This window comes from Sebastes umbrosus, chromosome 18, assembly GCF_015220745.1.
Source record: "Sebastes umbrosus isolate fSebUmb1 chromosome 18, fSebUmb1.pri, whole genome shotgun sequence".
In the NCBI taxonomy this organism is placed as follows: Eukaryota; Metazoa; Chordata; class Actinopteri; order Perciformes; family Sebastidae; genus Sebastes; species Sebastes umbrosus.
The window spans coordinates 8,240,529-8,267,033 of NC_051286.1; the positions used below are offsets into that span (position 1 = coordinate 8,240,529).

Sequence of the window (26,505 nt, forward strand, 5' to 3'; positions counted from 1 at the left end):
CTTCGGCTGTCCATATCATGACGATTTTGTTGCACAGCTTCGCTTCCCAAAACTCTTACTAGCAAAAGACACTAAACCCCGACCTGTGTGGACCCGGGCCCAGCAGCCTGGCTTGGCTTACTCGACTTTATTCTAACCTGTTACCAGACGGGACAGCTGCACTGCAGGGCTGGTTCAGCCTGCTAGAAAGGTTAATAGCAATGAGATTACAGGGACCCAGCACTGACAGCCTGGAGCCAACAGTGCTATCAATCACTTTTTCTCACCATGCACTTTGATTGGTGACCACACAGATGCACACATGCATCAGGGTCTTCTTCCGAGTTTATATATGAAACCACAATGTTTTCACCATAATGTGACCAGCTTAAAGGATATTTTGTCTGTACATTTCACAAGGTGAGATTATAAATGGTGTTAAGCCCCATTAAGAGAGAGGCTTGCACATATATTTTGAACATATTGAATATAATGACACATGTGAACGTACATTTATTCCTTGAACATATCACAGACTTCTGCTCACATGCATAAAGAAGTCATCATTCCCGAGGTGAAATCAGTCTGCTTTTAATCATCAAGAGAGAGTTCAATCATCACAGCTTGTTTACGAGAGAGCATGATGTATTTATGTTATATTTATTTATCTTTTTTTTTTTAATCTGCTACGGTTTCTGACAAAAAAAGGTGGTTTTGTATTTGGGGAAGTCGAAGGTCTTGCACTAAATGTAGCGAAACAAACCAACTGAAATGATCCAAAATGCCAACATGCGGTGATGATACAGGAAGATGCAATTTTATATTTTGTAGATTAAAGTTTTTTATTTGCATTGAATTCATCAATGGCCAAGATAGAGGCGTCAGAGTAAGAGTTATTTATCAGACAAATGTCATGCTTTGAATTCTATGAATGAACAGTGTAAAAGTAAGACTACAGACAGACACTAAATACTAATGTTTGACTGTGTTAATGGAGTTAAACACTTTAGCTGCTATCATTATTCTTCTGTTGCCGTATTTAATTTGAGTTTTTTTGCAAAGCGTTAAAAACGCAACAGTGGCTGCCGAGGAGCTGTCGGTGATTGACAGCCGGGCTGAGTGTGATTGACAGTAGTTGAACCAGCAAACATCAAACTCTCTCTCACTGTTTGTTGCCGTGGCAGCCGTGTGATTAACTTGCATCATTCGCAGTTACAGCTGGAATGAAATAAAGCTCTGATGTTCAAGAAAAGTAACAAACCTCATCGTTGTGTGTGCTTTCTGCCATGTTGCTGCTGTATTTATCAGGAGCGGTATTATCTAATTCTAATTCCCCAGGTCAAATCACACACTTTAAAGTGTAACCACAGGGATGTTAAGTGTTGCCATCATGTTGCAGAGAAATTATTTGCACATGAAAACATATTTTGGGACCAACAGCGAGGTATATTGACAAGGAAACAAAAGTATTAAAGATTAACATATTGACCCAGTAGGACGTCCTCTGTGTTCATGTTGAATGAAGGAGGTCTTGAGAGAGATCCAGGAGGTTTGTGCCAAACACTAAGTGACTCATTTGAGCGACACTAAGTGCCTCTTTTCAGAGACACTGCAGCCAAAACACACCGTATGTTCCCCAAACGGCAGCCAGACAGAAAACTGTAGCTGGCCCCAAATGGTTTAACTGGACCTGGCACTCGTCAAAGAAGGAGAGAGCTGACAGGAAGGAGGTTCAAAACTCCCACTATAACCTGCTCTCCATCATCTACTGTTTTGTGTTATCCTGTTCACACCTCAGCTCCAGATTATATCAAGAAATAGATTTCACAAGAAGATGGAAACAGTTTTTTTATTGAATTTTACATATAAACATATATACACATACAGACAGACTAACAATATTAATGATTAAATTATACAATGAAATGTATAGTCAGAATTTCAAAGAAAGACATGACACTTCATGTATTTCACAAATCTAACAAAGAAAACAAATAAAATAAAAGATAAGACAAAATAAATAAATACCTCAAAGAAGAAGGAAAAAAACACACTACAACACAACAATTTCAAGATATTTGTTGATAAAAAATAATGTTGACGTGTATGGACTTGAAAGTAAAGTTAGTTATTTGTTGATATTATTGCTATTTTTTGTTATGTGTGTTTTTTTGGTTTGTTTTTTAACTCTATTCTTTCTTTTTATTATTATTATTATTATTATTATTATTATTATTATTATTATTATTATTATTATTATTTTTCTTAATTTTATTTCAATTTTGAATGTTGAAGTTGTTTTCTCTAGTGTACCTAATGAGTTTGTCTATAAGCTCAACTACTTAAAAACTGTAAAACTGTAAATTACATATATGAAAACAACCTTGAAAAAAGGGAAACATATAAAATACTATAAAAAGTATATATATATATAAAAGATATTTGTTGATAAAAAATGTCGACGTGTATAAACATGAAAGTAACGGTCCTCAAACGCATCACTCTGACGTCACGCTGACAGAAAGACACGTTGCACGCAGACGGTTAAATGATCGGAGCCGCTGAGTCGAGTTGAGTCGGTCTGTTTCATTCAACCAGGGAGGACAGAAGGAAGTTACCCAGACCTTAAATAAAATAACACCACTATCTGGAACCACAGAGACACATAATGGCTTCTAATAATGTCTCGGCCGGTAAATGGGAGGTGGTGAAGAAAGGGAAGAAGGGCAGCAGCAGCTCCGGAGGACCAGCAGCAGCAGCAGGAGGAGGAAACAAGAACCAGACCGAGAAGAAGACCAGCAGCGGGGCGAGGAAAGCTCTGGTCGAGTCCAACCAGACATCCAGACGTGAGTACCTCTCTGCTGAAGCTCACACGAAGAGCAGCTCCGTGTGTGTGTCTGTCTAAACGAGCTAAACGACCTCTTAGTTCACTTCTAGCTGTCTTAACGGTCAGCTAGCACTGGATGACAGCCACTAGCATGCTAAGCTAACTAGCTACTAGCTTAGCATGCTATCATCTTCATTTGACATTTATTGGTGTTTTACCAGTTCACATGAGTGGCTATACTTTGTTCTTCTCTGCTGACACATTAATTTATTAAAAAACATAAAAGCTAACTATTGTTATTCTGGTCCTCCTGCCACATGCACATCTCTAGCGAGCTAAGCTTGAGCTCACTTAGCCTGCTAGCAATGTGTCAACAAAGGCAGCGTCATCACTTGAGGAGCTGCTTTTTATACATGAAAGTTGCTGTATAAATACAGTTTGTTGTTATTATTATTCTAATTATTATAAACTGAATTATTACAGCTGTAAAATGCAACATACTCATTAATGCAGCAGTAATATTAATCTATAAAACATCATAGTAAAACACTGACAGGGACATTTTTTTACTGCAGAATGAGTACTTTCACTTTTGATTCTTTGATACTAGTGAATTTTACTATTACATTATTACAGCTGAGTACAAATATAATATCAATATCATGTGCAATACTACTTTTTACATTCTCATGTGCAATATCACTGTTCATTGTGTGCAATATTAATGTCCAACATGTGCAATATTACTTATTTTTCTGTTTGTTAGCTTACTTTACCTTTTTTATTTTACTTATCCTATCTTATTTACTCATTTTACTAAATGTATCTTAATTAATTGTTATTCTATTAGGCAATGGTGCTAGAAATAGCACTTTTTTATTTTATACACTTGAACTTGTTGTAATTTTATTGTATTTTTGAGCAATCTCTGGCTCAAGAATTTCCTTCAGGATTAATAAAGTTCTATTTTATTTTATCTTATTTTATAAGATTATACATTATTCTTATAATAAGAATATTACATATGAGGGCAGGACTTTTATTTGTAGTTAAGTATTTTCAAAGTGTGGTGTTAGTAGGCCATTTCTACTTAGGTAAAGCATCTGAATACTTCTTTCTGCCCATCCAGGGTCTGAAATTAACCTTTTTCCTCACCTGCCACTGTGGCAGGTCACTGAACATTTCTACCAGCCACTCATTTTTTTTGTCTGCCACATCTGTTAACAGCATGCGTGACCCTTTTTTTCTTTTTCTTTCTGCTGCTGTTGTTAAACTTAGTTTAATAGTATAACGTTAAGCTAATTAATTAGGCCTAAGCTTATTTCCACTTAGCCTAGTACAGTGACAGCTGTCACTGTGCTGAGTGATCAATTATCAATGTGGTGACTGTAATCCCGTGTATCCCCCCTTTTACATGATTTATTAAAGGATAAGGCTGGCAATATGTTATATTTTTCCAGTTATCAACAAACCAAACATTTAATTGATCATACTAACAAGTAACTGTGTAACTACTGATATAATTTAGTCCTCATTGTTGTCCAAAAACTATTAAAAACATATATTTGCCACACGTTGCACTGGGAGACGTGGTACTTATATATATGGGCCCATAAAGATTAGTGCACTAACTGTGTATTAATTTGCTATTGAGAATAGTCCCCAACAAGTTCCCTGTTTACTCCTGTTTGAGTAGTATTTGCTAAAAGTCTAGCTGTTTTAGCTGTTTTAAGAAAATTATTTAGCCTTTAAAATATATATTTTGCTAGTTACTCATTTTTTAAGCGTTAGGTCTGGAATCAATGAGCTTAGGGCTGAGTGACACAGACAGTGTTGGAAAGTAGGACTGCAACTAACGATTATTTTCATTGTCGATTAATCTGTTGATTATTTTCTTGATTAATCGATTCGTTGTTTGGTCTATAAAATGATAGAAAATGGTGAAAAATGTCGATCAGTGCTTCCCAAAACCCAAGATGACGTCCTCAAATGTCTTATTTTGTCCACAACTCAAAGATATTCAATTTACTGTCATAGAGGAGTAAAGAAACCAGAAACTATTTATATTTAAGAAGCTGGAATCAGATAAATTGACTTTATTTTTTCTTAAAAAAATATGACTCAAACCGACTAATCAATTATCAAAATAATTGATAAATTTAATAGTTGACAACTAATCGATTATCTTTGCAGTAGCTCCGTTGGAAAGTATTAAGAGTTTAAGAGCACTGCAGGTTTTCTTGACGATAATATATATATTAATATATATATATATTTATATATCTATATAATAAGGCCAGTCTTATCCTTTGAGGAATTAAGAGTGGACAATATAATTATCTATACCCTAACTGAAGTTTTTCATTGTTATATTATTGGTTAGATGATGGCAATGCGCATAAATTTGCGGGATTTTTTTTTTTTTTCACACATTAATAATTAATAGTTTGGTTTTCACCTGTAGATCAAAGTGGAACTACAAAAATCTGCACAGTCCTCTGACAGGTCTAGAGCAGGGATCAAGGTTTGATTACCTACTGGGTAAAGTGGGCGACTGACCTGTAGTCCCAGAACTCCAGGGGCCCCAAAAAGCCCCAGGTTTACTGTGTGTAAATCAATTTGAGCCAATTTACCTCCACAAACAAAGCACAATGTCAGCTGATGATAGGCGTGAGGATCAGCTGAAAGGTGTGTCATGGATTATTACCTGATTTTAACTCCCTGTCTTGAAGACTGGAGCCTGTGTTAAAATCTAGTTTCACTTCATTATGAGTTTTGTGCTCCCATTCCTGAAATAATTTGTGTTTAATCAAATAACTATACAGCAAACCTGGGTCCAGGTAGTGTTGAGGGCTAATCTACAAAACCCCCAGCAGGTTAATCTGCCCGTGGAAAACAGTAACCATATTAACAGTTTACTGTGTGATGATTCCTCATTGGCCCAACTGAGTAGAACATAATTACAAACCTTTGATGGACTGTTTGTTTTTATATTCAGCATACATTACATTCAGTAAACCTGGCAACAACAACAAACCGTCAACTACCGCACCCTCTCACAACGACTTCAGATCTCACTTTGCCAGATTGCTGTTTGTTTATGCACCAGTTTTATCAGCGAATCAGCCGGTCCAAAGTCTGTCTGATCACAGTGACCGTGGCTGTGTCAGTCTGAAGGTGGAGGAGGTGAAGGCTAAAGGTTTTGTCTAAAAGAAATAGGGATGGGAATTGACAAGATTTTATTGATACCAATGCCAATATTGATTCTTCTTGTTGGTCCGATTCTTATGTTATTATTATTATTAAATCTGAGTTCATTCCCATGAAGGCCTCCAACAACCATGAGATTGTTATTGTTGAGTTTGTGGTTTTAGCACAAAAATGTCAGCTTGAGGCTTTTGTATCTGGTAGAGCAGGCTCCCGAATCTTTTGTGGGCGGTGTCCTCAGAAGTAAACACAAGAACGAAAAATGTTAGAAATAAAACGCCTGATTTTACTTGACTTATTATTTGTCATTGAGCCAAGATATTTTTTCTTAAATCCCTTTATGTGTGATTGCATGTTACATACGTACCTTCACCTTGAGAAGGTCATGTTTATTGAAGTTCTTTCACATTACATGTCTTGACAAGTTACAGGATATCTGACCAGCGCTTACGTCAAGTCCAACATGTTATTGGACTGATTTTCATGCCGCATACTTTGAGGGCTACCTTAATCTAAGGAGGGTAATAAAAAAAACAGACGTCATCCCAGCTGTTATTGGCTTAGCTTTGTAAAATAGTCCTGTTTCTTCCACTCAGTTTATTTTATGGCCTCTCTCCACTTGATAGAAATTGTAAACTCAAATCTGACGTACACTAATGATCTCTGTAGAACAGGTTGGCGTTAATCAGTTTTTCAGCGCTCTCCTTAAATACCAGCATAATCTTTTACGACACAATTCATGTGTCTTAAATAATCCCAGACAAAAGTTGGCACTGTTTTGACAGAATATACACAGTGAAAGAACTGTGATCAGATAAGCAAGACGTGCCTCGCTGCAGTCTGTTCTGTGTTGTTGTGAAGTGTCTGAACGAGGTTTGCTCTGTATCTATATGTGAAGCATCCTGTCAGCTATTCTTCTGCTGGTGTGAGAATCCATTCCCAGTCCACCCACCCTGTGAGAGGTGCCTTGTTGGGTACATGTACTCAGATTACACCCCACCAGACCACTAAGACCCTCTGCCGACAGACGCCAGGGCTGGAAAACATTTTTTGAACAATGTTAGGACATACAGTAGTGCCAAGATTATGTAGGTTTTCGTTCCAACCTATGACTACACTTTGTGACATAGATAGTTTTATTCAAAGACTGTAGATAATATACTTAAATCCTTCAAGGTTTTCACTGACATTTGAGGACGTCATTGCGGGCTTTGAGAAAATAATCAACAGATTAATCGACAATGGAAATAATCATTAGTTGAAATTCAAAGACCGTATATATATTTTGTGTTAAAGTCATTCAATGTTTTCACTGAGACAGTAGGTAGGATAGAATATGAATAACAACCTCCACAAGGTCACAAGACTGATATTTTTTAAATTAATATTCACACAGTGTAACGTCTGCTTCCCAGCAGCTACCAAAACACTAACAAAGGTTACATGTTCCCTGTGAATGGATAATAAAACAGTGCAGTGTTTTATTTCAGAGTAAGAATCAGAAGAAGAGCCCAAACAGAATAAAGATGCATCATAATTCAATCAGAATAATTGGGCCAAGTTTGGTCAGGTTTTGACTTCTCTAGGGCTGCAACTAACGATTATTTTCATTAACGATTAATCTGCAGACTTTTCTGGAGTAACCAAAAAAAATATTGAATTATATGAAATTGTAAAAAATGTCCATCCCAATTTCTCAAAGTCCAAGGTGATGTCTTTCAATGTCTTGTTTTGTCAGTCCAAAACCCAAAGATATTCAGTTTAATATGATATAAAACATTAAAAAGCAGGAAATCTCCACATTTGACCAGCTGAAAACAGCAATTTCAATTTTTTTTTTAATAAATGATTGTCAAAATAGTTGGCAAATATTTTTCTGTCGATCAACTAATCGAATAGTTAATCGTTGCAGCTCTACACTCCTCCATATTGCGTTCTATTGTTTTTTTAAATTTATTTCTAAACTCCTCCTTTGCATGCTTACCTTAACTAACTCCAACACGTTCAACACACCTTTTTGTCTTGTGGTGTTTGACATTTACAAGAACTGGTGGCAAATCTCCAGGTGGTTGGAGTAATGTGGTTCTTCTTCTTTAATTTAGTGATGTTGTTGACTAGATTCTTGGAAACTCAGTCTTGGCAGTTACTGCAAGTGGCTCACTTTGATCTGTTTAATTACTGCAGGAGTACTGCCATCGGTTTCTTCCTTAGAAAGTACCGTAGTAAACAAATCTTGATTCCAAGTGCTTGACACGGGTGAGTTTGGTACCGTCGTTGTGATTACTCACTGTGGACTGGAGCATGTCAAAACTGGAAACCTTATCTGATTTTGTGTCGCGCTCATAGATGTACTTTCATGGGAATTGTCAACACATTAATTCCATGAAAAAATGTATTTCAAGCTCAAACCCTTTTAGTTCAGGGAAGTGAAGAATAATCCTGACTGACCAACATTTGAACAGGGAACTGAATCCAGTATGTGATGAAACGAGTCCCGTGTCTGCATCACAGCCCTGTGTTGTACCGACACACACTCAGACCAGATATAGATTTAGGTTTGTCAGCAACATGTACAGCTGAATGACCAGTGAACAACTGGTGACCTCTGTCAGCACAGAGACTCAAGTTTTGTGGGTGGGTCTGAATCTTGTGTGCAGTTTAGGGCTGTCCTCGACCAAAGAAATGTAGTCCTAGTCGACTAACACTCATACGATTTTGACGACCAATTGATTAGAGTTCCTCCAGAAAGAATCACACAAAAGTGCCACTGTAAAGGACCAGTGTGTAACAATTAGGAGGGTATATTGGCAGATATGGATGTTGTAAGTATGTTTTCTTTAGTGTATAATCACCTGATAATAAGAATCTTTGTGTTTTTGTTACCTTAGAATAACCACATGGTAAAGCCTATTGTATACTCCTGTGTGAATTTAATACTTGACAAATGAAAAGTATTGAATATTTTCTCATTTTAAGAACTTGAGTGCAAAATAAACATAACATTTTTAAGTGAAGTTATAGAGAAAAAGAAATGTAGGCCTAGCCTATATTGTGCTGTCTGAAATACTCACTAGAGTACAAAATGTATATCAATCCGCGTGTGAAAATAGTCCCCAACAAATGCACTATTTCCTCCTGTTTGAGGAAATATGTAATCAAAAAAAGGAACTATATATTTGTGACCTGTTCGTAAAGATTTAGGAAAGAATGAGCTTTGGTCTGAGAGCTACAGACGAGAAAGGGAAGTCAGAAATGGACTAACACATTGTTGAGTTTAGTCTTTTCATGAGATTTGTTGACAATAAATGAAATATAGAATGATACCAACCTTATCCTTTCTGAGGCTTTTACATCTTTGGAATAAAAAATAAAACTTCTGGGGAATACCGGATACTTATTATACCGGATACCTAAAATATCTGTTCTTTGCTACCACAGGACACAAAGTATACTGGTGTTGGCCTTCAAAGATTAAAACTGGTCAAGCTCTAATGAGAACTAAGTGGACACAGTTTGTTTACAAATGGGATCTTAGCGAGTAACACGCAGCTTGAAATGCTGCTGGTGCTTAACTCTGTTCCTTTGTGGATTGTAATGAGTGTTGCATGAATATTGTCTGGGATAATAGCGGCCTAGAGGGAGGGAGGAGGCACTGAATGAGAGGGGAGGGGAATGCCGTGGTTTCATGGATTAATTTATTCAGGACACAGGGTGGATTTTAGAAAGTGTTATAGAAGTTTGAAAAGAGGCTGCATTCAAAAAAAAAGAAAAAAGTGTAGATGCTCATATCTGCACAGAGGCGTGTCTTAACCTCGGCTGCCTCGTTTCTTTTCAGCGCCCATAGTGATGTCAGAGACTCTGTACGACAACTTTGAGAAGATGGGAAAGAAGCAGAACAAGGAGCAGGTTCCCCCGCCAGCCGAGCCTGAAAATAAGAAGCCATCATCAAGTAAACCATCCAAGAAATCACACTCCAGCAGTCCAGTCGCCCCCACAACTCACAAGACCCTCGAGGAAGCCTTCAAAACTGTGAGTACTTTCTCTTATCTTATCAGGCCTTTTTAAAACGTCCTGGTTGTTAGACGTTGAAATTTGTTTACAATATAAATGCTTGTATCAAAAGTTTAAGGCTCAACATTTTTATTAAGAGAAACAATTATTTTGAGGAATTTGTGAGTGCTTTTTGCCCTAAAACATAAATAATCTGCAGATTAATCGATAATGTAAATAATTATCAGTTGCAGCCCTAGTTTGTTGCTAACATTTTAGATTAAAACTGATAATTTATTATCCTCAATATTGTTGTGAGAACTTGGCTGATCTTTGTTTATGTGACTGGAAAGAAAAATAAATGTAATCGGCTTTTAAAAGCTATAAATATCTTCAAACAAACACACCGAAACAACGCTGCACTGTGACATCTTCCAAGCCAACTATCACATGCTGTAACACGATCTCCTCTTTACATAATGGAGGTGTTGTTTCTGAATGTACATGCTATAAAGTTTTCTCTATCTTGTTCCCTGTTTAGTTGGATGTCGGGGACCTTAAGCAGCAGCTGGCCCGCAGTCAGACCTTGTTCCCAGAAAACCCATCAGTGTGGGTCAAAGACCTGGCGGGATACCTCAACCTCAATCTGACAGCGCAGGAGAGCGAGCCCACACTCAGCAGCTATGCTCACGGTCGGTCAAACTCAGACTACATTTCATTTTATGTACGAAGGAAACAAACTGTCTGGCATTAAAAGTTTCTGCAGGACACTGACCCAGTAATCAGAAGACTTATTTCATGTCCACTGTTTCTGTCTTTTTGTTCCCAGACTACCCATACTGCCTTTCAGGAAAAGAGCTGAAGGCTGTGATTAAAGGCCTCATCGGGCGCTGCAGCGACATTCTGCCAGATTTCTTCGACCACTGTGTTTATACGATGCTCAGGGAGCTGGACAGACAGACAGGTAGGTGTAATGGAGGGTTGGAAGTGGAGCGAGACATAAATGATGCAGTAATGAGATGCAACATCTCTCTTCTCTGCTGTTACCAGCGTTTCCCACCTATCTTTACTGTTCTTTCCAGTGGAGATACTTTGTGAAATTTACACTCAAGTCACCTGGCTCACTTCTGAAATTCATTTTGGTAATGCATCATGGAGTGACATATGGAAGAAAACTTTGTTTTCTTAACAATACAGTGGAGAAACAAACATTAACTGTAGATGCTGTTCTGTGCATTGAAATCAGGGTTAAGTTGGCAGCTATTTTAGATTTAGTCTTAGTTTTAAGACCAAAATGCCTTTTACTTTTAGTCACATTTTATTAATTTTTATCCTTCATAGATTTAGTCCAGAACAGACACAAACAGCTTCTTTCTCTCTGTTTCCAGGAGAACCTCTGCATGGCTACAGAGTTTGCATCCAGGCAATCCTGCAGGACAAACCCAGGATAGCCACCATAAACTTGCCAGAGGTGAGTGACTGTGTGTGTGTGTGTGTGTGTGTGTGTGTGTGTGTCCTTGAGTCCTGCAGATAACTGCTGTCTTGCCCTTGTCTGCTCTGAATGTAATCTAATTAAGTAACAATACAAGTTTTGCAACCTTGCAATAATATCTTGTAATACCCTCCCTTCCTCTTGTCCTTCCTCTCTAGTATTTGGAGTTACTGCGATCTGTTCAGAATCGTCCTGTGAAGTGTTTGACCATCATGTGGGCTCTTGGCCAAGCCGGGTTTTATGACCTCAGCCAGGGATTAAGAGGTAACAGACAGTCAAACACACGAAGCACACACACTCCTTTTAAACGTGTAGACAGTATTTTATCATCCTTTGCACTGTGTCCCACTCTGTCTCGCCTTTCTCCCACTTTCCCAACAACATGTGCTGACATAAATTCTGGGTTAGGGGTTAATGAAGCAACAGTTGCATATTAGAGTCACTAACAGCCATCTGTGAGCTTAAACACATGATAACTTCAAAACCTCATCTGCTGCTCCAGGTCTGCCGCCTGGTGTTTGGTGAAGCTGTGGGGTGGGTGTTAGCATGTGGGCAGGAGGAGGATGAATGTTCTTGGAAGATTACATAACAAGCTTCTTCTGCAAAATAAGGTTATTGAGCAGCATTTGACTCGCCCCAAGGCAAAGGAAAGAAACAAGTTGACTCATTCTGATGCAGTTTACAAAACTACAAGTGCAAAATGTCCTGCGTATTATCTCTCAAATGGGATTGAAAACCCCGTTAGGAAATCTAATCTTGTTTAAAAAGCAATCAAGAGTTTCTTGTCTGAGCCCCAGACTTTGATGTGATTAGATTTGGCAAGATATTGACCTGATATTGAAATATTTCCAGTGCGATATGCGATAGAAGTTGGACAAAATGATATCTAAAATGGCAACAGTGAATGTCACAAGAACAAAATAACATCTGAGTGCATTTAATGTCACAGACTTATGATATATAACAGTGAAGTATCTTTGTTTTCCTTTGTTAATACACAGAAGAAATGCCTCCAGAGCATGTTACTTAAGTAATGATTAAGCATGAAAGAATAAAAGTCATGTTTTGCTCTGGGCTTCTTTTTTTTTTTTTTTTAAATTGAAAGCTGAAAAGGCCGACTGTTCACACGTTTCATGCCAGAAGTAAAAGTTCCTGTGATGTGAATCAAGTTCTTTATTTGTGTTTCAGTGTGGCTGGGTATCATGCTTCCTGTGCTGGGAGTGAAGTCCTTGTCTTCATACGCCATCGCATATCTGGAGAGACTCCTCCTGTAAGTCTCTCTGAGAAACATGTGGCTCATTCTATTTTTGTGTTTTCTTTAGATGATGTAAAATACAACCAAAACTTTATTTTCTTTTCATTATTAACTATCTAAGATATTCATGTGAAGTGTGACAACCAAATATTGTCTCTCTTGGGTAAAATATCACTTGGTAAATATTATTATATATCCATGATCTTGCCTTTCTTTTGAATTAATTGTGTGTAATTAACTTTGGTATTTTTCAACGTGGACCCTATTTTCCCAAGTTTTTGTGTCTAACTTAAATTTGTTGTCCCTATTAGTCACTTAGACACAACAACATGAAAAAATAGGGTCAAGGTTGAAAAATACCAAAGTTACCCTTTCACAGTTAATGTTTATTTAATGAAGGACGTCGTGTTTTTAATGTCTGACTTAGTTAAACTAAACCTTGACTCCTAAATTTGTGCTTCATGTTTCTTGTTTTCAGACTTCATGCAAACCTGACTAAGGGATTTGGCATCATGGGTCCTAAAGAGTTCTTTCCTTTGCTGGATTTCGCCTTCATGCCCAAGAACGCCCTGTCATCAGGGTAACTTTAACATAATGCAAACACTCAACTCCAGTCATGTCAAGTTTTCTTGATTTTGTCCCATGTGCACAGCATAGATACGCAGTGTAGGAAGATGTGGGTGTAGAGAATGGATGGTTGTGCATGCTTAACCCCAAATTATACTCAATCAAACAACCACAAGTCGTGACTTTAGGAAGAGCAGAGCAGAGCTGAGGGACTGTGGTTGATTTGCATATTCACTGAAGCCATTTAAGAAGATTATTGGGAATTTCATTTCTCTTTTAGTAGTGGAACATTTTGAATATGAGGGTTTTTGTTTTTATCCTCTGGTCACATGACCCATCGGGCATTTCTTCCAACAGTTTCCACCTGTAAAATTACCATTCTTCTGTAAAACATGGATAACAGCTGACATCATTCACAAAAGGCAATTGTTACGAAATATGTGATTTTCTTTATTATTATTTTCATTAGTAAAAGCATTTCTCTCACATGTATATTTAAACACTGAAAACAGCTTAGTGTGGCTTTGAGTGTTTTTCTTTTACCTCCCAGTGACTGTTTACTTTATAAAAACGAATAAAGTAACACGTTTGTGTTTGTGTTCAGTCTGCAGGACCAGCTGAGGCGTCTGTACCCTCGACTGAAGGTCCTCGCATTTGGAGCCAAACCTGAGAGCACATTACACACATACCTGCCATCATTTCTGTCCAGAGCCACACCGCACTGTCCAGACGACATGAAGAGAGAGGTAAGACCCTCCTGGTCTGCTTTAATAGAATTTGATTGTAAAAAAAAATTTTTGGCTATCTAAAATGTCAACAGAAAACACTTTAGTGTCCATCATGAATTAAAGAGCATTAATTAGAATTATAGCTGAAAAATTGAGTTTTTCCTTCTTCTCTCTCTCTTGTTTTTTGCAGCTGCTCAGCAGTATGACGGAGTGTTTGTGTGTGGATGTCCAGAGTCTAGGAGTGTGGAGGCAGCTCTATACCAAACACTTACCCCAGTCCAGGTGAGTTATGTGATTTTTCTTTCTTTTCAAACTGTGAAAAGTAGAAAGAAAACAGCGAGGATCTGTTGCAAAAGCATGTCACAAGCACATTTCCACAGAAATTAATGAAACAAAATTCTGGATTTCAGCCATTTATATTCTGATAGATCGAGCTGACTGTTCGTTCTTCTCTCTTTTCTTCTCCAGTCTGCTGTTGAACCATTTATTTAAGTCCTGGAATATCCTGCCACCAAAGGTACGACTCCTGCCACCAGGTCTGATGGTTCATAAACCAAACTCACCTCCCTGGAGACTAATGAGAGCATCAGGGCATGTTTACACTCAGAGAGCAACGGCTTCATTAATACATTTAAACTGAGTCTCGTGTTAAACTGTTGTGATTTATATTCCATCTTTAGCTCCGGAAGAACCTTGAAGAAACAATCCAGTCTTTCAAAGTGACCAATGAGGAGATGAAAGACACCGTTGAAACTCAGGAGCTTCAGGACTGCAATAACCTGTGTCAGGTGAGACAAAGATCACTGTAGAAGCCTCTAGAATATATACTATGAATGTACTGAACACTTAGATTGTCAAACACAAAAAACATAGAAGTTTGGATTTTGTGTCAATAAAGTTTTTGCTCATTGTTTTCTTCTTCCGTCTCCAGAATCTGCAGGTCAAGATGCGTGGTCGTGGGTTCCCCTGGTCCAAACTGCTCATGGTTCTGCTCGTGTTCGCCGCCGGCTTCATCGCACATGACATCAGATCTCAAGGCTCCTTCGCAGGTCCGTCTGAGTCCGGTTAACCCATCATAATCACTAGTCTTCATTTTTATATCAGAATGTGTGCAAGGCTGTTTCCATTGACGTTTGAGGTCTTAACAAAGTGTGTTGTGTGTTTCAGACTCCACCACAGCCTTGTATCTGCGCAACTCAGGGGTCACCGCCGTATCCCAGCAGGCCTGGAGCAAAATAAAGGTCTACTCTACACAGGGTTTCAGGTACGACCTCACAATTTGTTTCTGTTTTTGTCTAAAGTTTGTCCACGTCTTATGCAAGTCTGCTAATCCTGTAACAGACTTGTGTTGTGTTGTTGTGATGTTGTTTCTACCCGCTCTTTAAACTCGCTGGATGATTTAACTTAATTTAACTTAACTTAACTTTAATTTAATTTAACTTGTGTTTTTATGTTGTGTTTTTTTGTATCCTCTGTAGCTGGTTGGAGACAAACACTCCTCATTACTACTCTGAGTGTGCGCGGGTTCTGGGGCCACTAATGGAACAAGGTTTGGAAAAGACGAAAACAGCCGCCATCTTCATCTCTGAAAACACCACGCAGTTTATCCTCTGGGTCAAAGAAAAGACGCCGCAGGCTATAGAATGGGTAAGGCTGTGTAAATGAATAAATAAATGGCTGTAAAACTCCCTGATGTTCACTTCATTCACATACCTCCACTTAAGTTCTGATGACAAAGATTGGATGTGTTTTCTGTTGATTCTAACAAGATGAAACCGTCATATTATATGTCATTAACTAAGTGTCTTACCTCTGTGTGTCTTTGCCCAGGTGAACACCAACACGCCCGACAGTGTGTTCCAGGTGTTGGCGTATTTAAAGGAGCTGCTCCTCTCCCTCCATCACAACTACATCCTGCCAGCGCTGGCGTACATTTCTGAACTGCTACAACGAGCGTGGGCCAACCTACAGGACTCCTGCAAGTCAGTACTTTGAAGCATCCTTTAAACATTTGTTTTGTATCCATATTTCTCTGAATGTGAGCTGGTTTCATCTGGCGTTGAGAAAAGTGTCAGGAGCCAGTAGCTGTAGTTGTTCATAAATTCAAATTTAGCATAATGTTAAGTGTAATGCAGTGTAGTGTAGTGTTGGTGGAGATTTATGTCTATGTTTACACACAAACACAGTAGTGGATTTATGAATAGCTTGTGCATCCCGATCCTGGTATCCAAATCATAAAGCTGCATTTAATAATATTATTTTTACCAGTAAGTTGAAGAGCAAACCCTCAAAAACATTATTTTCTTCTGTTTCCTGCAGCGGCGAGGTGTCTGTATCGTGTCTGCAAGGCCACGCTGTGTCCTTCACCAACTCAACGTGGCAGCTGCTCCAACACACGACGTCGGCCATCAAGACGTGGGCTCAGGAGCTGCTGACACGAGCGTGATGACATCACAGATGCTGAATAATTAACACACACACACATAATATATACACACATGAAGTTATATACACACACGCACAGACACGCTGACCCAATCTGAGGCTGCCTTTCAGTGCGTCGGCTCCCGTCTCAAGCCGTGATTGGACGCTGTGGGGTCAGACAAACAAACTCTCACTCAAAAGGACCCCTTCGATCTCTTCTATCTCTTGTTTTGGCTACATTTTTTAAAATCAGTTTGCTGTTGTATAGATGTTTTTTTCTACCAATCTTTTTGTCAGTGCTGGACGCAGAGGTCGTATCTCTCTCTCTCTCTCTCTCTTTTTCTCTCCCTGAGTTTTCTACTGCAAATTTCAGCTGTTGCTTTAACCTTTGGGTTAAACAGATTGTGTAATTTATAGAAAAATGTAGGTTTGTAGATGATTTATAAACCATTTTTATTTAAAGATATATATATATAAAAAAAGTGTTATGTGAAAACTTGGTAAAGGGCAGGGAACAGACCAAAAACGATATTCCAGACTTCTCTAAGCCACTGAAGACCTCATTAGCTGACTTCTGAGCGCCACTTCATCTCCGGATCAGATGCGGTATGTTCATGTGTGTCAGGCTCAGTAAAAAGCCTTCATCAAACCTGAGAATCTGTCCAGTGGGCAGCTCACAGTGTAAAGCCTTCAACAGGAAAGATATCGTGGGTAAAAGGGTCAAAACTGCTGGTGAAACAAGTCTCTCATCAGTCACAAAAGGTCCAGAAGAAGAAGAAATCTACCTGCTGTCTCGTTTTTGCTGCTTCGTCATCTGTCTGCTGTTTCTCGTGCTTTTTCATTTGCCATCAGTAGCTCAACACCGGAGCTGAAAGCAGTGTTCTCATACGTGAAGGCTGATGATATTCTGTGTGTGTGTGTGTGTGCGTGTCTGTGTGGATCAACAAGCTTATTCTCAATAATGGGATCATGATTAACCCCCGTGCCAATGTCCTCCTGAATAACCCCCCCCCCGCCCGTCTGGGCAAGGCAAACATTTCTGACCAGCTGATTCACTAACCCTTCCTTGTAAAACGAGATGTTATGATGGATATGGCAATGACTAATGTCTTACTTTGTAATGTAAATGATTTATAATAAAGAATTCAACCCCACCAGTTGGTTTATCTGTTTTTCTCATGTAAAGTCTCATTTAAATTGAACATTTTAGCATTTACAGCTCCATGACAACTCTGATGAAGAACATGTGGTATGATCAAAAGATCCAGAACAGCAACTAGATGGACCTTGGTGTTATTCTGCATCTTTATTTTTATGCTCATTATTGTTGACATAGATGCTTTTCCCCAACATATTATTAATGAAGAAATAAGTTTACATTTTGTTAAATTTCCCACAAATATCACAAATTACACCACACACCAAACACTGAGAAACGTTTTTTCCCCCCAGGCCATCAGACTCTTAAACAGATAAATCATACAACACTCTCTCCCTCACAAAAAGTGCAATAAACAAGTGCAATACTTCAATCAATGCAATTTGTGCAATATGGAAAAATAAATAAATGCCTGTGCAATATTTTTATAGTATGCAACCTCTACTGCTCCCATATATATATATATATATATATATAATTATAATTATTATTATTTTGCCTCTATAGTTACCATATACCAAGTACTTCCTTTATTATTTGAATATTTAAAATAAAAATATTTATTATTATACTGCATATTATTTGTAAATACACTATTATTTTTATTTTTATTTTATATTTTTTTGCTACAATATAAACTAAGGGTGGTCCTGCAATATTAGCTAATTTCATGGCTCTAAATGTTTTAGTTTTATTACCTTTATTGTTGGTTTATATTGTAGTCACAAAGTGCATATTCCTATATACATTTCCAGAAACAAAAAGCCTGGGGATTGTGTTATTCCATCAACTGAGTTGATTTTGGGGTCTCTGTGTGTATAATGGAGCCGCCACATGTATAGGGGGCACCAGGCTGCACGGTGAACAAATAGCCTGGAACACCCACTGATACATTAATACCTGTAATCACCTTGAATGAACGATGACGAGCTTCTTATTTGCATTTTACTGAATCTTCAGTATCCCCTTCGATAGCTCAGTTGGTAGAGCGGAGGACTGTAGAGTGAATACATGGAAATCCTTAGGTCGCTGGTTCAAATCCGGCTCGAAGGAGGTAACTTTTCAACTTTTTCTCTACCGAAAACGAAAGTTAGTTTAGCTGCTATGGAAACACCTGTACCCTGTTAGCTAGCTATCTTGACTACCTGTGCAAAGTTAGACGGTTTCAATGTTAATTAGAACCAAAGTACATTGAATCAGATGTTTGTTGTAGTTTTCCTACAATTTCGCTTGTGTATATTTTGGTAAAATCATATAAGTGTGTGGTGGCTAAAGTTCCTATTTCGACAGGTAACACAATTTGTCATAACACCGGACCACATGCTTCGATCCTGCGCTGATTCTTTACGTAAGGTGTTATCAATTAACAACATAAAACCCACCAGTGCGTCAAACCTTTACGCCAAATCTACGGTAAAAATGACGTCAGGAGAACAGTGCATCACGGGGGATTAGCTCAAATGGTAGAGCGCTCGCTTAGCATGCGAGAAGTAGCGGGATCGATGCCCGCATCCTCCAATATTATTATTTCTTCTTTTCGTTTGTGGATATAACAACCTTTTACAGTAAATGCTGCTAACAATGTGACATGAGAAAGAAGCAGTAGACGGAACTATCGAGGACATAAAAAGGATAGCATAATGTTGCTAATTATGTTAACGTTATTATTGTTGGCTTGTAACGAAACTCTGTGCCCAAAAGGGGCACACAAAGTGTCCGTCAGATATTTATATAATTATTGCACATAGTGATCAGCATATGTTATTGCACATATCCGTAACAGCTTATTTACAGTGTTTACATTGCAAAAAAGTGACACAAAAGTGACCAAAGTGTTATTGCACATGTCCATAACAGTAGATTTACATTGCACGTGTTCAACTCAGACAGAGGAGATGTCAGAGTTCAGGAGGTTTATGGCAGATTAGTAAAAAGCTGTTTATATCAACAACTAAAATAATCCATCTCCCAGACATGTCTTTTTCACTGTGCCTAACTTCTAAATGTGTCCTTACAATGGTGACACCTGCTGATCGATTACTGCCATTGGAAAACCACACATGTACTCTATGTAACCTGTGTAAAGAAAGCGTTGGAGTTCAAATAGTGACGTCAGAGGGGCAGTGCATCATGGGGGATTAGCTCAAATGGTAGAGCGCTCGCTTAGCATGCGAGAAGTAGCGGGATCGATGCCCGCATCCTCCAATTTATTGTTTCTTATTTATCTCCAGTTATTTCTTGTTCAGGAGAAAGGATGTCACCCGCTCTGTACTGTTTGATTTTTGTACCGTTACACCATGGATGTGTAAAGATAACTACACCCACCTGACATCGCCTTTTTCCTGGTTTACAAGACGTCGAGATGATTGCCCTCCACATGGTGAGTTTGTAGTTTTAATTTTGTAAAAGCAACGTTTAAACTGTTTTTTCGACCTCCATCACAACACGAATATGACTAAAATTGCACTTTAAGAAGACAACCCAACCCCCACTCTCTTACAACCGCCCAACATGGAGTTATAAGATGGTAAAAAAACAAGTTTGCCTCGGGCGAGTCAGCTGTAGCACCGTGAAAGCGAAACAGAAGTCCAATGCAGAAATTAGAAGTGTTCACCAACTGCAAAGTCTTTGTAAATAAAGTAAAAAAAACTTTAAATAGTGACGTCATGTCTTGCATTGCATCACGGGGGATTAGCTCAAATGGTAGAGCGCTCGCTTAGCATGCGAGAAGTAGCGGGATCGATGCCCGCATCCTCCAATTTATTGTTTCTTCTTTGCCTCAAAGACGACCACATTTATATATCCACATATTTGTGGATATAACAACCTTTTACAGTAAATGCTGCTAACAATGTGACATGAGAAAGAAACAGTAGACGGAACTACCACAGTCGAGGACATAAATTATATACTATATTCATTTTTAACAGTCTCTTCTGCACTATATTCACTTTTTTAATAGTTTTGTATCACAGCTGTTATTCTGCACTATATTCACTTTTTTAATAGTTTTGTATCACAGCTGTTATTCTGCACTATATTCACTTTTAACAGTTTTCTTCATCTCCTTGTATTTTTATATCTGGTATATTTTTTTGTACTTTGTACTTTGCACTACTAACTCTTTGACTGCCTTTTTACTAACATGTTTTGCACTATGGAACTGTGATGCTGGAAACTTGAATTTCCCTCGGGATCAATAAAGTTACTATCTATCTATCTATAAAAAGGATAGCATAATGTAGTTAATATGTTAACGTTATTATTGTTGGCTTTTAACGAAACTCTATGCCCAAAAGGATCATATTATGAACAACATAAATCCGTAAAATGTCCTCTGATGAATAATGTCACAGCTCATAATACCAGTACAGTGGTGCACTAATAGGATTCTTAAAGAAATCAATTAAAGTATTTGAAAATTAAATAAAATATCTAAAAAAAAAATATGAATCCTTTCAAATATATAAATTACTGAATCCCAACACCAACATTTACTAATAAAGTATAGTATTTAGAAATGCTTTCCACAGGATTGCTGATTTATTGTTATAAAACAATCAACAACATCTTGGCAATTGAAGTAACTTAACAAAATTACAGAAATTAACTCAGAAGTTAGTATGATGACATCATGTGAAACAACTTAACATATTATTAAATTTTTTTTTTTACATGCAAAGCACCACATGAAACTGGCTTACATCCTCATGTAGCACATTTCCTCCACATTTAGCAGATCCTCCACATGGAGAGTCGTTGAGTCATTGTCAAACAAACACACGTCTGTGCCATTTTAAAGAAATGTTAATGAACAGCATCAACATGTTCGACCTGCAGATCCTCTTAATGCATTAACATGGTGTGAATGAGTTGATGTCGCCACCTACAGGAAAGAGAAAGAAACTGCTACAATTTTAAAAACAGTGCAGTATTTTCTTATTAAACAGTTTATATTTTAAACCTGCAAAATGTACGAGTTTTGTTAACTACAGAGCTGTATCTACTGAACACTAGGAGTAGATAAGCATCAAAACTGCAGCATGTGTTTTCCCCTGCCTTGAGATAATGCACATAAATCAGCATATAATACATCTAAACAGGTCTAATCTGATGCTGCTGTTACATTTCTCAGCCCTATTTGACAAAACAAAATCTTTCCTCAAGGTCTGCTTACTTGCTTTTTAGTCTAACTTTAAATCGAATGTGAGGGATTTAATTTTAAGTTATTTGAAAAAGGGACAATGTACATTAATCATCATTCAAACAAATGTGAATGTACCCGAGTTATTCAGGAGGCTAGTTTTCATCGGCAGTCCCTTTGCCAGATGTTAAGCGTCCTAGAATAATAAAAAGAATACAATATGTACAATAGTTAAGAACATACTGAACATAGATGTTTACAAAGCAAGTCAAAAAAAGGCCTTGAGTTAAGATGTTTTCTACAGTTTCAAAGGTCATGAATTTACTTGTAGGCTTTACTTTCACTATTAACGGAGCTCCTGAAGTCTGGAAACGTATTATTTATTCAATGCTGTGCACACAAATTACTTCTTGTCCGCGCTGTTTGTTTTGATAGTCTATTAATCATTAAAGTCATTTTTTTTGTTTTATCATTGTAAACTTACTGTAATTTATTTAGGTTTTTGACAGGTAGTTGGACAAAATGAGCAATCTAAGACGTCAGCTATGACTGTAGGAAATGTGACAGGCGTTGTATAAAAATAATCGTTAGATGCAGCCCTGAATTTGTGCACACAAGATTAAAACAAAACATCAGGACTTCAGTGGCTCCACACACTATGGTTCTGCAGTTGGATGCTGCAACTGGTTTATGGTGCTTTGCAAATCAATATAAGGGCTTGTCAATGAATAACTGTGAGTTTAATACATTGAATTGTATTGAATAAAATCTGACATGCAGAGAAATGAACACATAAAGAAAGTGAACAGAAGAGTTTGCAGGATTATAAAAACACCAGGACACCCAATTTCATCATACATCGACATCAGTGAAAACAGTTCTGCTATTTTAGTGTTTTCCTCCAAAATGATCCTCAGCATTCTTCTTTGTTGTCCTGTGTCTACAGTGTCGTCCTGTGATGTAGAGGCCAGCCAGCTTGGTTTGGTGTCTGAACCAATCAGCATGTGGAATAAAACCCCAGCGCTGTCCCTCACTGGCTCGCTTTCTGCTCAAAGCGTCCAAAAGCAAAAAAGGTATTTGTCTTTGTTTTTTTCTTTCTTTCAATGTCAGTTACAGCAAGCAAAAGCAGCAGGAGAGCGTCCTGACAGCAGGTCTGAGTGGTGGAGGAGGATTCGGTCCACTTGCTGCCTGGTGTTCACCTCTCACATGAAGTCGTCTGAATCATTACCATCCTGCAAACGACAGGCAGCGAAGCACAAGTTAATGTTAAAGCTTGCCCATGACCTAAACATATTTCTTTCTTTTCTGCTTCATTCAGATTGTTAATATAAATAATTGTATGCTTTGTGCCTCTTTTTCACTTGACACTGATACCATCGTATATAATGAAATAGGAAAATACATTGTGGTACATCTCCGTTAAGTGACCCATTCATGAATATCCCTCATATTGAAAATTATTCTACAAAAAAATGTAGCAGATCCTCTGACCTTCCCTCTCTGTGAATTCCTAAACAAAATATAAATTAATAGATTTGTTCTCACCTCATTAGTCATCATATTTTCACTCTTCATCAGTGAAGTGTAGCTCCTGGAGAGAGAAACCAAAACATAACAAAATGTTAAATATACAGAAAATGTAATAAAAACTTCAAATATGGAGTACAGTTTTAAATTAGCAGTATTTCAGAAGGCCATCACTTTAAATGCTTCAGTAAACTATTTCACAATACTGAGGTATTTTCTTTTTTTTAGTTCAATCCAACTTTTCTAAAACAATGTCATGGGAAACAATGTTTTTTTTTGATCAGAGTTGTGGACGTACTTGAGTTCGTCCATCTCTTTTTTCCTCTTCACATCCTCCTTCTCTTTCTTTTTCTGGTCCTGGATCTGAGCTTTCTTCTCGTTCCTCTCCTCTTGGTCTCTCGACTCTTTCTCTGCCATGAAGTCGGGGTAGCGTTCGTCTTTGGTTTTCTCCAGACGATTTACGATCTCATTGACCTTCTTCTCCACTGACACGCTCTTCACCTGTGAAACACACGAGACACCTTAGAATACAAAACAAAAACAACGCGTCCAACACCTGTCATAATGGGCTATATAAATCAAATTACCATCACAGTGAACATGACATCAGGTTTAATCTAACTTTGTATTATTTTTCCAGAGTCAGACTGTTTTCATGTCAGTGCTGGTCTACTGACCTCTTTCTGTCGAAAGAAGCCGATCTGTCCTACGTCCATGTCTCCGGTTTTCTTCAGGTTGGCCCACGGCGTGTAGACAACGTTGATGTTGTTCATCTTACAGCCTGACAGCACACAACACAGTTTAATTTAATATACATAGAAATATACATAAAAAACAGGAGAAAAATGCTTTGATAGGATGATTTCTCAGGGTAGTTGCCAGCATGCAGCTTTAAGGATCTTTTTTTTTTTTTTTAATACATCTCATGCACTCTGATCAGCTGTGATAATCAAGGCTTTTATTCTGAAACCTTTGCTCATGGCTGATCTTTGATGCCAATCATTCTACAAATGACATGACGTCATCAGGAAACAGATATTTACCTTGGATGCTGTTGTTTTTCACCAGCTGTGCGCAGTCTATGAGCACCTCAGGGGGAATATCACTGATTGTCTGACCCTAGAAAAGACACAGAGCGATCAGCAGTGCCTATGTGTGCTAAAGGCATCGGTGTCGTTCAAACTAAGTGCTCAGTGGATAGTTGAACAGTGTCTGAAAAGTTTGACCCGTCCGACAATTTTGGTAACTTTCCGAAACGGAAAATCTGACAAACCCGCCCTGTTTATGCAGTGATTAGCCAGCTATGCAGGGTCGACTAACGAGTGCAACACCCTAAATGAGTTGAAGGACAAGCTATAAAAAAGTGTGGCGCATTAGGGGTGTAAGAAAAAATATTGAATATCGTGATATTATGTTTTGTGATACTGTATTGATTCTCAAAAACGCTATAGATTTTTAAATAATAGTTTACATGCAAAGATTAACTGCAAAGAGATGTGCCCTCTCAGTATATGTTCCCTCTTAAAGTAGTGCTATGATGTTGGATTGAAGGTGAGTAGGAAAACTACTTCGTTGCAAGCATACCCCGGCCTTAAGGGTTACATACCATTAGATCTAGGGCTTCTTCTACATTGCAGACTTCCAGTGCACAAGACAACACATAGAAATGTACGTTTTAGTGTTTAAAAAAAAAAAGGGAATTTCACATTTTACCTCATAGTTTAAGTGCTCACAGTCAAGGTCTTGAATCAACAAGATTTGTCATCCTAAAGGTGGTTCTGGGAAAATGTCTGCTGTGTTCAAGGGCTAAAATAGATCAACCTGAGCATCATTGTTGTCTCATTTGTGCTGTTTTGCATGATGCTACATGTAAATTGACCAAAGGTAACTTATGTATAATAATGTAATACTGTATAATCAGGACTTGTGTACTTCAAATTCAGTATTTCAGGGTTGACTCTTTACCTTATGTAATCTCAGATAAACGTGAGCTGAAGACAGTTTGTCCACATGAAACCTGAAAAACAACAAGACATAATTAACTTGTAATATTAATATTAATTGTTTTTACAGATTATTTATTAGAAGATATTAAATAACATCTGTTAAGCACTTGCTAAAATAACACAAGACTCACCAGATGTCTTCAGGCCATCCATACTTTATTAGATCCTCATCTGCAAAAACAATATTAGTAAGTTGGTGTGGCACATTACAAATAGTAGCAGCACAATACAAAAGTTATACAAAGAGCACTGAGTGTGTGAAAAAGGGTGTGTTGTGATCTAATAATGAACTTACTTTCATATTTGTCTTTGCCCATGTAGATGGTGTAGGGAGGATTCACCTCTGAGAGAGAAACAACAAATAGTTACTGTATATACTGTATAGTTACTGGTTGAAACAGCTACAAAAGCAAACACTAAACACATAAAAAGACACAAACAGAGTCACATTAAATGAGAAATAAAGCTTTATAAAGTGTTGGCTAACCAGGCTGCTAGCTAACGTTGCTGCTAGCTCTGTTGTAGTTTTTACTCACCAGCACTTGTGAAGTAAAACACCATTTTACAGGAATTAAAACTCTCTAACAAGATATGAATGTTTAGTGTATGTAGTTTGAAAGCTACCACAGCTAATTGTGAACGCAAAGAGATATATAAACAGCTGTGTGGAGACTGCTGCTGCTGTCACTTTTCGCATGTACAAGTTGACCCGGGAAGTTGTTCAGTTAGCAGGAAGTACAGGACAGGAAACAGGAAGTACCCACATTTGTTTTTTCCAAAATAAAAGCTTGCCTTATCCATACATTTTTTTAACTGTCTATCTGGAAGGAATTTGAAAAGAAACACACAAGACATACAAATAGCAGACAAAACAACAACAAATCACATACATATTTATGCCAATCACGAATTAAATATTTTATCCAGCACCCCCCTGCTATTTTATAACTGCGTTTATTATTTCTTTCTACAAATATGTTGTTTGTTGTTGCTGTTTTTGATAGCTGTCTGTTAATTTGCTGAACACCCATGATTTTTTGCAATTGTGGTTATTGTGTATATCAATATATATATATATATATATCAACATATGTCAATATATATCAATATATATATAAATATATGTCAATATGTCAATATATATATATATATATATATATATATATATATATATATGGTTTTGTTCATTATTATCTATTT

At 37.6% G+C, this 26,505-nt stretch overlaps 2 protein-coding genes and 1 non-coding gene across 4 annotated transcripts; 2 read left to right on the forward strand and 1 right to left on the reverse strand.

Annotated features, from left to right (window-relative positions):
• The first annotated feature begins 2,497 nt into the window (after positions 1-2,497).
• Positions 2,498-17,623, forward strand: tmem214 (transmembrane protein 214). Its single transcript, XM_037751022.1, has 17 exons — positions 2,498-2,825; positions 9,849-10,042; positions 10,545-10,695; positions 10,833-10,967; positions 11,392-11,474; positions 11,654-11,759; positions 12,684-12,765; positions 13,229-13,330; positions 13,922-14,063; positions 14,236-14,327; positions 14,514-14,562; positions 14,726-14,833; positions 14,977-15,094; positions 15,213-15,309; positions 15,524-15,692; positions 15,876-16,027; positions 16,365-17,623. Exons 1-17 carry the CDS (start codon positions 2,648-2,650, stop codon positions 16,489-16,491), a joined length of 2,085 nt encoding a protein of 694 aa, XP_037606950.1. The 5' UTR covers positions 2,498-2,647; the 3' UTR covers positions 16,492-17,623.
• Positions 17,624-18,593: 970 nt separating this feature from the next.
• trnay-gua lies at positions 18,594-18,681 on the forward strand. The gene is given in 2 exon segments: positions 18,594-18,630; positions 18,646-18,681. It is a non-coding gene; the product is annotated as a tRNA-Tyr (tRNA).
• A 2,468-nt stretch (positions 18,682-21,149) lies between these two features.
• On the reverse strand, positions 21,150-26,041 carry ccdc25 (coiled-coil domain containing 25). Of its 2 annotated transcripts, none has more exons than XM_037750951.1 (9): positions 25,842-26,041; positions 25,601-25,648; positions 25,437-25,476; positions 25,265-25,316; positions 24,343-24,418; positions 23,977-24,080; positions 23,598-23,800; positions 23,318-23,363; positions 21,150-23,004 (listed from the first exon to the last, which is right to left on the reverse strand). In XM_037750951.1, the coding sequence occupies exons 1-9, from the start codon at positions 25,864-25,866 to the stop codon at positions 22,975-22,977; spliced, it is 624 nt and encodes a 207-aa protein (XP_037606879.1). In that variant the 5' UTR covers positions 25,867-26,041; the 3' UTR covers positions 21,150-22,974. The 2 variants fall into 2 exon arrangements, with proteins under 2 accessions (XP_037606879.1, XP_037606880.1); XM_037750952.1 differs by lacking the exon at positions 25,842-26,041 and adding an exon at positions 24,906-24,937 and having other exon boundaries at positions 25,601-25,646.
• Positions 26,042-26,505: the final 464 nt, after the last annotated feature.

Coding starts and splice junctions, on each gene's coding strand:
- tmem214 (XM_037751022.1), top strand. CDS start 2,648: ATGGCTTCTAATAATGTCTCGGCCGGTAAATGGGAGGTGGTGAAGAAA. Junction 13,331..13,921: donor AAGAACGCCCTGTCATCAGG/GTAACTTTAACA, acceptor GTTTGTGTTCAG/TCTGCAGGACCAGCTGAGGC. Junction 15,693..15,875: donor CGCCGCAGGCTATAGAATGG/GTAAGGCTGTGT, acceptor GTCTTTGCCCAG/GTGAACACCAACACGCCCGA.
- ccdc25 (XM_037750951.1), bottom strand. CDS start 25,866: ATGGTGTTTTACTTCACAAGTGCTG. Junction 25,649..25,841: donor GTTTTACTTCACAAGTGCTG/GTGAGTAAAAAC, acceptor TTTCTCTCTCAG/AGGTGAATCCTCCCTACACC. Junction 23,801..23,976: donor GCTTCTTTCGACAGAAAGAG/GTCAGTAGACCA, acceptor TGTGTTTCACAG/GTGAAGAGCGTGTCAGTGGA.